Raw genomic sequence first — 12,500 nt, 5'->3', positions numbered from 1 at the left:
CATATTGAATGCAGACTGGACAGAACAAAATGGATACATCTGGGCCACTACAAGAACGAGTTTGTGACGAGTTTACAAAATAGGAAAAAAATTTATTTAATTTCAATAAAATTATGTAAAATAAGTTTTTAAAAATATTTCACCAAACAAACCACCACACCACACAAAAGTAATCCCAGGAATTCCAAAAGCGAAAAGCAACTGCCCACTGTATGCAACTGATCAGGGCATCGGGCAAACATCATCGTGTGCCAGTCCGTCATACATCGTCGTTTGCTTCACGAGTATTTATTCAACCTCCTATTTCTCTCTATCTTTTCACTAAATTTTGTTATATTTCAATAGTTTATAATAATAACAAAAAGTGGTGATCGGTTAAACGGACCAGGGTGGGTATTGTTTTGCTGAATTTGTACTGCTCTTTTGATGAGTTGAAGTTGTGGTTGAGGTTTCTTTTTTCCTACTCCTTCTGGATGTTTATATTATCGGTGGTCTGATTAACCGATTTTCTCTAAAATTAATTTATTATTTCAAACACATTTGTTCTATATTATACGATAGATATGTACATTTAAAATTAGCATTACTCATACAGTAAAAATTAACATTATACTCAATAAAATGATAACTATCGTTAACCAACTTGCAATCGAACTAGGTTTTCAAACAATTCTTTGTTACAGCTTGAAAACACTACAATCAACACAACTTCACCGAGCATAATTTTATTTTATTTTACTTTTTTGAAAAATATTCCAGAAATTTAATTTCATTTAAGATGTTATTTTGAAGGGTTTCATGAATGCAATAATTTTTTCTCTAATAATAAATTTCAATCATAGATTAATGATTTAATTTAGGAGGTCTTACGTACACAACCGTCAGAGAGACGAGAAGATCGTCATCAAGAAAACCAACAACGACGAAAACGAGATGGACAACAACAGTCGGATCAACGACAGCAACAATGAAACGAACCGCCGAACCAGTAACTACATCAAAACTTGCGTCCAAGCCACCAGCAGCAGCAACAACAACAACAAAACTCACGCATACAAGCAAACAAACAAGCACACAAGCTACCACAAAACGTTTAACAACTACACTTCCATCATTCAGACAAACAACAACATTCAAACAAACTTTCAAACCAGCAACACCAGTGACAAAAACACTCAAACCATCAACAACAACAATACACACAACATCAAAACGTACAAATAAACTCAAAACCTCCAAATCTCCAACTGCTACAACAACAAAAAGACACACATCTGCTAAACTCACGACCCATCTAATAACCAATAAATACACGCCAAAAAAATCCACAATAGCAACAACAAAGTATATTTCAAACCTCACCACAACCACAAAACGATACACAACCAAGCACGCATTAACCTTAACAACACTTAAACAAACATCCGGCTCCATAAAAGTTCACACGTCAGCTCTTAAATATACAACTAAATCAGCAGCCAAACAGACATCAACACTAACTAAACCAACAACCAACCAATCAACAAGATTGATAGTATCGAAAAAAACTTCCATCAAACATACAACGGCAACAAAAACCCTCACCAAACATTTAACAACAGCTGCAACAACCACAACAACAAAAAGACACCAAACCAGGCTATCAACAACAGCATTCAAATCACCAAAATTCACCGAAATTAACATACAAACAACAAAATCGTTAGCCCCATTTACTACAATTAAAACGAAGACTACACTTAATCTGCTTCACCATCCAACTGTTTCTGGATTATTCAGTAAATTTATTCATTTTTTTATTCCTTCAATCATTCATTCATCATTCATATTTAATTATTTTATTAAACTCCCTTATCATTTCGACATTTTCTCACTCACTCACTCAAATGATATTTTCATTTTTAAACCTAATCACTTTACTCAGATAGTCACTTTTTATGGTGGATTCTTATCACCATCACCATCCTCATCATCGTTGTGCTCATCATCCTCATCACATTCTGCTGCTGTTTCAAGAAAAATAGGTGTATATACCTTATTTAACGAAACTATTTATTAAATTTTAAAAATTTAATCTGTGGTTAATTTTATTGAGCACGTACTCAGAGCACCATCAAATGTTTTTGGCCATAGTAAATTTTAATTTGAAAAACTCCATTTGAAATAAAATACAATGTAAAATAATAATGGCATAATAATCGCATTCTTACCGACAAGCAATCAGGTCGGAACCGTCTACGTGAAACCGGCACCTCAAACCGACAATCTGCACATGCACTTCAGTGGTACATCCCTGAAAAATAACAAGTACATCACTAATCATCCGTTCTACGGCGAACAGTCTTATTCCGTCAAAAGATGACTTTTAGGTGTCTGTGGATTTGAAATATAGTCAAAATTAATTTTTTTAATTTCTCAAAAGTATTTCATAAATATATCAACCAACATATAATGTATATTTGAATATGCGTGAATCGGCGCATTACATACACATACATTGCCTGTGATTGACAAGGATCGCTTTCCATTCGAATCCAGACTCTTACAACAGCAGTGCCAGGCGTCTTAACCATTAAGCCATGAATTTTTTAATTATTTGAACGTGTCAAATTGTTTTTTAGAAATGCATTCAAGTGTTTTTAAGGTCGTAATGATATTTAAAATTCAGGAAAACATTTTTTAACGATTATTTTTTGTTGGTGTTTTATTTTTTCAAAAGCTCCAGTCACTTCAGAACAGCTGGTTAACATTTTTTATTATACAACTATGAATCAAAAATTTATTGGAAGAACTGATTCTATTCAAGTTATTATTTGTGAGTTTTGTGAAGTTATTGACATCATTTAATAAAATTCGTTCAAATATCGCTTAAATCACATTTTCTAGAACATTTTATTGCTTTATTTCATTTAAATTGTAAAATTTTACTTTTCCTGAATTATATATACTTTTATATTATAAATAAAATGATTTTTTAATACTTAATTTAATTTTTTATATTCATTTTCTGTCTTATACAGCAATCATTAGCCTTCAAGTTGATTCATTTTTGATATGTTTTTATTCTCTATGTCATCAGGGGTGGGTAAACTTGTTCGCAAAAATGATCGTCAGCCAGACATTATGACCAAAAAAGGAGCCACAGACCTTAAAAAAGTTCTCCCGCGAGTCTAAAAATTTTTTCTATTTAAGTACATATGCGGCCCTTCAAGGTAAAATAGTTCTCTATGCGGCTCTCACAGCAAAAAGTTTGCCCACCTCTGTTCTATGTTCTTTCATTTACGTGATTAATTGCATTACCATCATTTCAATTATCATCATTATCTCATTCATCATGATCATTACCATCATCTTCATCATCATTACCATCATCTTCATCATCATTTTCATCATCGATTTATCTTTATCATTGTTATTGCTGTTGTCGTCATTATTCGACTAAACTATACAAACTGTTTGTAAGCGTAAACGCTTTGGATAATGTTTTCAATTAAATTCTTAATAAACAAAAGGAATTCATTAGTTTTATACTGAGAATCTTTATTCTAATTCACTAATAGATAATAATTGAAAGTAACGAGTGAAACTTCTAACGATTTTAACATGAAGCAACAGCAAAGTTTTGGAAGTTTTTACATTCATTTGTGGAACATTTATTTCTCGTACTTTAATATTAATAACAATTTGTATCCAATATTTTTGATTTATTATTACAAATTCGTTATAGAAATAATATGTTTTTTTATAAATAATTTCTTATTCCCAACTTGTTATTTTCGATATATTCGATCAATCAATTTTTCAATCTCTCAAGTAACCATGGAATTCGATAGTGTCCATCGATGGTGCTTATTATAAGTTATAAGTCGCCAATTTTTTTTTATAATACTATGCCTTCTTTCACCTAAACCAAATAATTTACTAGCTACACCATATTTCATTATAATATTAATTGATTAATTAAATAAATAACTTTAATATTTTCCAGATAATCATATCTGACCATAGAATTTTATAAAACTTCGCTAGAGTGTCTCTTGAAATCAAATTAACTTTTATAACATTTTGGTCAAAGTCAGCTGGGATTGCTATTTTTTTGCTCAATAACTTGCCGCAAATATGTCGTTAAAATTAATTTTCTACCGGAAATATTTCCAAAATGTTAAAATTTTAAATAAATCCTTTTTATCTACGAGCTCAATCCTGAATGCCAAAGTTGCTGTTGTTAGTTTAGAATCATTTTTATTTTAAACTTAATTAAATTAATAAATTTAATTTAATTAAAAGCACATTCAAACATGTCATTTGATCATTCCAATGAACTATTAAATGACAATCACAGGTAAAAATATTTTATGATGTAGTTGCCACAGATGTTGATGAAGATTTGTGCGCTATTCTTGTTTTGTTTTAAGTCTAATATTACCTGAATTTTAATTCATCACTCCATTCAGGTTCTGTCTGGATGTGGCTGCAACGATGGAAGCGAAATTCATGAAGCATCGGCGTATGTAAGATAAGATAATTTTACTTTTCAAAACTGTCATCAACTTGTAATTTGATGAAGTTTTCATTTAATTTGCTTGTTATCTCACTGGTTACAATTTGGATTCAACCAGTTCTGGGGTTTTTTATTAATTATAGAAAAGTGATTAATGTTTAATTTAAGTTTAAATCTTTTTATTAAATCATTCTGTTTACTTTTCATAGATTGAGCAACACATTTACACATTCATGTTAATTTAACAATATCAAATAAATAAAATTTTAAATTACAAAAAAAAATAATTAAAATTACAAATTCTTTTAAGCTGCCTGGTTCATCTCAGTAGAGGCAAGGCAGATGTGGCAGTCTTTGCCCCGGATATCGATCAGTATCACGTCATTGATCATGTTAAAGGTATGCCTATGGAAGGGGAAAAGAGGTTTGCTCTGTTTAAATTCTCTCTCAAATCTTCATTCCAAATTCATATTTATTTATATATATTATTTATAAATTTATTTATTTATTTATTTCTTATTTATTAATTTATTTAAATAAATTTATTTATTTATCAAATTGTAGCAATTATTAATTAACAAATTTTAAAATTGGATTTGGTCCAACATTTTTTTCACATTGTAAGTTTCATTCCAGAAGACAAACAGCATTGGTTGGGATCATCATATATATTATATTTTATTTTTTAAATTCATAAATTTTGGTTGGATGGATATATAATGATGCTAAGCTCTTCAGATCAACTTCAAGTTCTAATGCTATGGTTCAAATCTCGTGATTGAATTCCTTTGTATCTATCATGTAAGTTAATATGGAATTATTTATTTTTAAATTCTCTTTTTTGTAAGAAATGTCCTGAAAGAATCAGCAAGAATAGCGCGGGGACAGATTCAGCCAATCACATCTCTGAGGTCCTCAATCTTCGATGCCGTCATCTTCCCTGGTGGATTTGGTGCTGCTAAAAATTTGTTCGTTTTTTTAAATTATTGTCATGTTATTACAATTTTAATTTGAAATTTTTTTAAATTTAATATATGAAATAATATATATATAATTTGTCGTTAATTATAATCCTTTTTACTTGAATTTTTTTCAAAAATTTATTAGGTCTTCATTTGCATTTGATGGACCAAAGTTTACGGTCGATAAGGAGGTCGAAAGAGTGCTGAAAGATTTTCATTCATCCAAAAAACCAATTGGGTTGAAAATTAATTTTTTTTTTATTTAATTTTTTTCAAGTTTTTAAACGTAGTTTACCCTTACAAACCGGTGGTTATGGCAAAAAAATATTTTTGTGTTGATTTTCATGTTAAGATTTGGCTAAACATTTTTTTCTCTTTTTGTTTTTTTCTCTTTTTCGTTCAAGTAACTTCACTTTTCAAAGTTGAATTCTCCAGACAACCAAGCCACAAAAATCAACTTATCTCCTAATCTTGAACAGTTTTTTTTACACTCAAACATTCTTAATTTCAAAATTTTAATGTTAATTAACTGGTCGTTCACCTCCGAAATTGAAGTATGCACTTCAATCCAATCCATTTATCAATCAATCAGTCAACTGACCAAGGTCCATTTATCATTTCATTCGAAAGTTAACTAACAGCAGGACGATCATTCACTCATCACGTGATGTTACCATGACGTCACATGTGACCATGACGTCACATGACCATGACGTCACATGACCTACCTACCCACAAACTACAGATTTTTTCTTGCACACCATGACACCACCACTACACACCACGCAGATTATGCTGCATAGCTCCTATCCTGGCGGCAAAAGTCCTCAAGGGTTGCGAAGTGACTCTGGGGTTCGACAAACAAGATGACCAATGGCCTCACAGTGGGGCATGCGCTGTTGTAAGGGATCTTGGCTCCAAGCATGTTGACTGCTCTGTTGTTATATCCTTTTTTAGTAGTTTTGCGTCTGTGCTGAGTGTGTGTGCGTGCGTGTGCGTATGAAAGTTAGGTGCGTGTTTATCTGCTTATTAAAATGCCCATGTATTCGTGTGTGTTCGTGTCGTTCGGCGTTGATTTTGCTCCAAGAAGATGTACAAATTTTCATGTTTCCGTAGATTTATTATTTTTAAAGGAGCTGATCTCACATTTTCTTTAACCCTTTCCATGTATCATCGTCACCGCCATCATCGTCGTCATCGTCACCATCGTTATCCTGTTTGAAAAAATATCTAACACGAGGCGTATGTTGACCGGAAGAACTTGCTGGTAACCACCCCGGCTTTCATGGGGACAGCCTACCTTCACGAGGTCTTCGACGGAATCGGCAAGATGATCCAGAAAGTTCTTCAACTCGCCGACAAGAAATAATTCATTGTTATCAGTTTTTAAGAATATAAATTGCTGGTAATTTATCTTGACGAGACATTGGTTGCTTTTTCATTTACTTTTTGCTTGTTTGGAAAAAAAATGTCATTTTATGTTACTTCAAAAAAGTATTTCGGATAGAGAATGTCATTGATGCAATGACGAAAGGACTTCATGTACGCTGTATATGTCCGAGAAATATTCTTTTATTTATTTATTTAACAACTGACCAGAGGGCATCAAGATGTCTCTTACCCAGTCAGAAAAAAATGAACTAAATTCAACACAAATGGCAATTTTTTCAACATTTACAAAAAATGTTGAAAAAATTGTTATTGTTGAATTTTTCAACTTTCATGGTCCATTTCGGTGCTGATAGCATCATACGGTTCAATGGTACTTGGCCGAAGCCTGGCCGAGACCAAAACGGGCTGACCAACGGAGTTTGAGTTTAGTTTCAATTTAAAATTTCCATTTCTTCCGACACCCTTGATGAATGCATACGTACGATAATAAAAGTTAATGCTGTTGCCATCATTTTCCTCATGCACTATCTCAGTAAAGATCTCATCGACATAACGTCATCATTATGAAGGGTCACGAGTGTTGACCGTAGCAATTACAAGGTCGGTTCAAAGGTTAAACATTCCTCTGCCTGCTATTGTAAGGAGATTGCTATCAGAATCAAGAAATAACTCTGTGTGTGTGTGCGTGTGTGTGTGTGCGCGCGCGCGCGTGTGTGTGTGTGTTGATATCTTGGACATCATCACTATCATTATAGATCATTTCGTTTTTGTTTTCCTTTTTTAGCATGAATGAATAAACATGTTAGTGTGAATAAATGAGAAAATTAATGGATGGATGGATGAATGATTGTGTGTGCGTGTGTGTGTGTGTGTGTGTAGAGGTAATAGCATGTTAAATGACCGATTAGAGCTGATAATAATGAGGATGTGGCGTGCTGATGATGATACGTTGATGGATGGATGGATAATTGTAGCAATGGAATGGAGGAAGTAATGTTGGCTTGTTGGAAAGTCTGTCATTATGAGTGAGTCTGTAACAGGATTGGATGATGACGACGATGAGTGAGTGAGCGAGCGAGTGAGTGAGTGAGTGAGTGAAAAAAAACAGATGATTGACATTCAGCAACCACCCAGCAAAGCAATTAAGTAAGTAAAAAAAGTGAAAGGCGTAACGAAAATAAACTACTTTAAAAAAATCAATTTCGAATCGGATGACGATTTAACATTCCGTAGAAACTGGCTGGCATTCTCAAATCTGCACCCCAAAATACCAATTAGTGGAAGGAAGGAGAGTTGATTGAATGAATGAAGAATGAATAAATAATAAAATGAACGAATTATGATTGATTAAATGAATGAATCAAATTATTAATTAACAATTGAACAAACAAAGAACGAATGAGCAAATGAACGAACGAATGAATGGATGGATGAATTAGTAAAAAAATAAACGAATGAAAGAAAGAAAGAATGAACGAATGGGTGAACGGATGAACGGCAAACAATTGAACAAAAGAATTCTTCTCAAAAGTTAATCCTTGTAAACATTCATTAGGCCTTTCGGTGGATGGATGGATAGATGGATGGAAGGTTGAATGAATAAATGAATGAACAAACGAAAAAAGTGAATGAATGAAAAAATAAATATTTAATTAAATGAACAGATAATTGAGACATTAAGCTGTCAAATTTTTGATATTTTTGATATGTTTGAATAAATGAATCAATATATTTTCAGCTTTTGAAACATTCTCTTTCAAACGCTCACTACTACATTTTTAACCATTAAACGAACCAAAACAATCACACAAAAACAAATACAGACAGAAAAAAAACTAAACACACAGAAACAAACACACGTACACACGCACACACACATACAAACACAAAGACAGTCAAGCAAAGAAACGGTTACGTTGCAAGAAAGAACCATCGAAACGTTGTTGAATGGGAGCCACGAAGTTGAGTGTCATTTAATTGGAGGAACCTAAGATTCAATGTGTGCGTGTGTGTGGTTTTGTGTGCGTGTGAGTGTGGTTTTGTGTGCGTGTGTGTGTGTGCGTGTACTTAATTATCAGTCAATCATTCACTCCTTCATCTATTTATTCATTCCAACTTTCAATCCATTATAAACTCTGCTGTTTTATTACCCCTTCCATAATGGAATTATGTATATTTATTTTGATCCGTCTGCACATGAGTGTGTGTGTTTGTGTTTATGTGTCTGCTTTCAAATAAGTGTATGTGAATGTGCGTGTTTGTGTGGTTAAGAAAGTGTGTGTGTGTGTGCGTGTGCGTGCGTGTTAAAATTTGAAAGTGTATCTAATTACTGTGAGGACATGTTTGCAAGCAGAGGCGCCAAGCACCTTTTCTGCCCACAAATTACCTGCGCTACATTCCATGTTACGTGACGTCATCACCATCATCATCACCATCATCATCATCATCATCGTTATCATCAATAACAACATCATCGTTGTCGCCGTTAAGATCACTATCATTACCTTCATCATCACTAAAATTATCATTAGTACGTCCACTGTCATCATCATTATCATAACCATCTCCATCATCATCATCACCGTCATCATCATCATTGTTATTATTATTATTAATATAACCACCACCATCATCATCACTAGCATAATTGTCACTCTTGTAATTAAAAAATCTTAAAAGTCGTTCCAGCCCTAATCAGGAAGCTGACCAGTGAAGGAATGAATGAGTGAATGAATGAGTAAATAAATGAATGAATAGATAGGTGATAAGTATGTACGTGTGTGTATTTGTATGTATTTGCATGAATTTACGAACAAATGAGTGAATGAACGAACGAATGTATAAACAAATAAATGAAGGAATGTAAAACTGAATACATGAATGGTGAAAAAATGGATAAGTGGATGAATGAACTTTACACAAACGAATGAATAAATAGATAAATGGGTGAATGAACGAACGAACGAACGAGTGAATAAACGCACGAACAAAGAAATGAATGAATTATTAAATTTGCAAAGAACACCCAACTTATAAACAAAACATCAATTATTAATTACTTCTCAACAAACAAACAATAAACGAAAAATATTTAAAACTAAACAACAACAAAAATACAAACATCAACCCCATCTACACAGCTAAAAAAACAATTAAAAACAACAAAACGACAACAAAGATATAACAGCCAACTCCAAAGAACTAAAAATAAAAACCAATTTCGAAGATTTAAAGGCTTCGTGCTTACATGTAATAACAAGGAGCAACCCTTAATAAGGCAAGCGATGAGAAGTTAACTGTTATTATTAGCCTGTTAATTATAAGCACAAACAAAACATTACACACACACACACACATACACATGTGTGTGTATGCATATGTATATGTGTAGTGTATACACATATGTGTGTGCGTGCGTGCCTGTATGTATGTGTGTAAAATCAAATATCACCGTATGTATGTATGTATGTATGCCTATGTGTGCATGTATATATGTGTGTGTATTTGTATGTACGTGTGTGTGTTTGTACGGACGTGTGTGTATTTGTATGTACTTGTGTGTTTGTATGTACGTCTGTGTTTATGTGTATGTGTTTGTATAGATATTTATTTTAAAAAGAATCAATACAACATTCAATACAACTTTTGTCTTTCCACCGATCTCTTAAGATAACAATTGTATCTCAAGTTACATAGCCAATAATAAACAAAAACAATTATACAAACAATGTAACAATAATAACCATATTGGAAAAGCAAAGTAAAAATATAAATAAATAAACGAGCGTGTGCGTGCGTGCGTGTGTGTGTGTGTGTTTGTGTGTAAAAATGTGTGTGTGTGCGCATGTGTGTGCGTGCGTGTGTAGGAATGTTTAAATTAAAATGACATTCGAAAATAAACTTGCTTTTTGATGTTGTTAGCACTGAATGATTGAACGATGAAATGATGGATGAACTGACAGAAGAATGAATGACTGAATGAAAAAATAAAAAAATGAATGAATAAATAAAAGAATGAATGAATGAATGAATTAGAAAATGAATAAATGAATGTGTGCTAGCTACTTATTTTTTATTTATGTGTTTATTAACAAATGAATATGCCCGCTTGCTTATTCAACAATCAACGTCAATTGCACAAACACACAAACACACACACAAATACAAACACACATACAAATACACATACAAACAAACATACAAACAAACATATGTATATAAACAAAACCCATTCAGCTTATCATCTCCATCTAACAAGTTATCATGTTACGGACGATCTCGAAATGAATTTATTTGATGTTTTTGTGGTTGTAGTAGTTGTTGCTGCTGCTAAAGTTGTATCTCATTGTTTGTGGTTGGTGTTTTTATTTAGATGTTTTAGTGTTGTTGTTTGATTGCCGTTGATGTTTGCATTTCTATGCGGTATAATATTGCTGCTGTCTCCTGCTTTTGTATGTTTATTTGAGTAGGTGAATGAATGAATGAACGAACGAACGAACGAACGAACGTATGAATGTATGAACGAATGAATGTATGAACGAATGAATGAATGATGAATGAATGAGTGAATGAGTGAATAAAGGAGCATATTTCATCGAGACGATTTCCCGACATTGGTTAAAGAAGTAATCTGATATTCGGGCGTCATCAGTTGACGATTTATTCGCGATAAGATCACAAACGAACTGGGCATTCGTAATTACTCTGCTTAACGCGCCATACACAAAGCTTACATAACTATTCTAAACTATTACAACTGCTACTGCAACTACTACTACTACTGCTGCTGCTGCTTCTGCTGCTGCTGCTACTACTGCTGCTGCTGCTGCTGCTGCTACTACTGTTACTATTATTGTTTTTACTAATACTGCTACTACACTTGCGGTTACTACAGCTACTTTTACTGCTGCTACTTCTACTTCTACATTTTTTGTTAATTTACTTTGGCTAGTACTAAACTTAAACTTAAACTCACTCTGAAGCTACTACTTCTACTGCTACTGCTTCTATTGTGGCCAGTAGTAGTACTTCTGACGCTACCGCTACCATTTTTATTGTTGTTGTTTTTGCGGCGCTACATTAACACGCTCAATTAACTCTCGTCTCTCTTATCATTTGAGCGTGAACAAATAATCTGCAATTGTAAATACGTATCTGTGCGTGTGCGTGCGTGTGCGTGTGTGTGTGTGTTTGTGTGTCTAGTTTTACGTGTGTCTTTTTGCAGTTCTATTTCTGAATCTGTAATGCATGTCTGTATGTCTCTACTTATCTAGGTTTACATATTGTTGGTTTTTGCACGCAACGTTTTTGAGGTTTGTATACAACATCCTAAAATTTTTTGTCTATGGTATTTATGTTTGTAAGTGTGTGTGTGCACGTGTATGTGTACATGTGTGGCTCTCTGTGTGTGCCCGCGTGTGTGTGTACGTGTGTGTGTTTATGCATGTGTGTGTGTGCGTGTGCGTGCGTGTGTGTGTTTGTGCGTGTGTACGTGCGTGTAGTTGCCTAGGTAGCCGTTTGTTTAAAGTGGGATCGATAAGAGGAATTCTTGTGTGGCTTTGAAGAATGGAGATGGGCGGATGATGTTGAGATATCACCTTGAGGGTTCAAATACGTACGTCTCTGCGTGTGTGCGTGCGTGTGTG

General features: G+C 33.3%; 2 protein-coding genes across 2 annotated transcripts in view; both read left to right on the top strand.

The window, feature by feature from the left end:
* Window positions 1-2,362, top strand: part of HELRODRAFT_177348 (hypothetical protein) — a gene marked incomplete at both ends in the record, with an annotated part of 2,760 nt that extends 398 nt beyond the window's left edge. Inside the window, 4 exons of the mRNA XM_009025555.1 lie at window positions 1-59; window positions 171-271; window positions 886-1,091; window positions 2,218-2,362. The exon at window positions 1-59 is cut by the window's left edge and continues 398 nt beyond it. Of these exons, the coding sequence (XP_009023803.1) occupies window positions 1-59; window positions 171-271; window positions 886-1,091; window positions 2,218-2,362 (511 nt within the window). The remainder of the gene's footprint in view (window positions 60-170; window positions 272-885; window positions 1,092-2,217) is intronic.
* A 1,690-nt stretch (window positions 2,363-4,052) lies between these two features.
* On the top strand, window positions 4,053-7,164 carry HELRODRAFT_114003 (hypothetical protein). Its single transcript, XM_009025554.1, has 7 exons — window positions 4,053-4,224; window positions 4,455-4,507; window positions 4,812-4,925; window positions 5,350-5,469; window positions 5,609-5,701; window positions 6,253-6,406; window positions 6,701-7,164. Exons 1-7 carry the CDS (start codon window positions 4,120-4,122, stop codon window positions 6,830-6,832), a joined length of 771 nt encoding a protein of 256 aa, XP_009023802.1. The 5' UTR covers window positions 4,053-4,119; the 3' UTR covers window positions 6,833-7,164.
* The last annotated feature ends 5,336 nt before the right edge of the window (window positions 7,165-12,500 follow it).

Source organism: Helobdella robusta (genome assembly GCF_000326865.2).
Source record: "Helobdella robusta unplaced genomic scaffold HELROscaffold_42, whole genome shotgun sequence".
Taxonomy (NCBI): Eukaryota; Metazoa; Annelida; class Clitellata; order Rhynchobdellida; family Glossiphoniidae; genus Helobdella; species Helobdella robusta.
Note: the sequence above shows the minus strand (reverse complement) of the source record. Positions and strands in the feature narration are given on the sequence as shown.

Coding starts and splice junctions, on each gene's coding strand:
- HELRODRAFT_114003 (XM_009025554.1), top strand. CDS start 4,120: ATGTCGTTAAAATTAATTTTCTACCGGAAATATTTCCAAAATGTTAAA. Junction 5,702..6,252: donor TCATCCAAAAAACCAATTGG/GTTGAAAATTAA, acceptor CACACCACGCAG/ATTATGCTGCATAGCTCCTA. Junction 6,407..6,700: donor ATGTTGACTGCTCTGTTGTT/ATATCCTTTTTT, acceptor AATATCTAACAC/GAGGCGTATGTTGACCGGAA.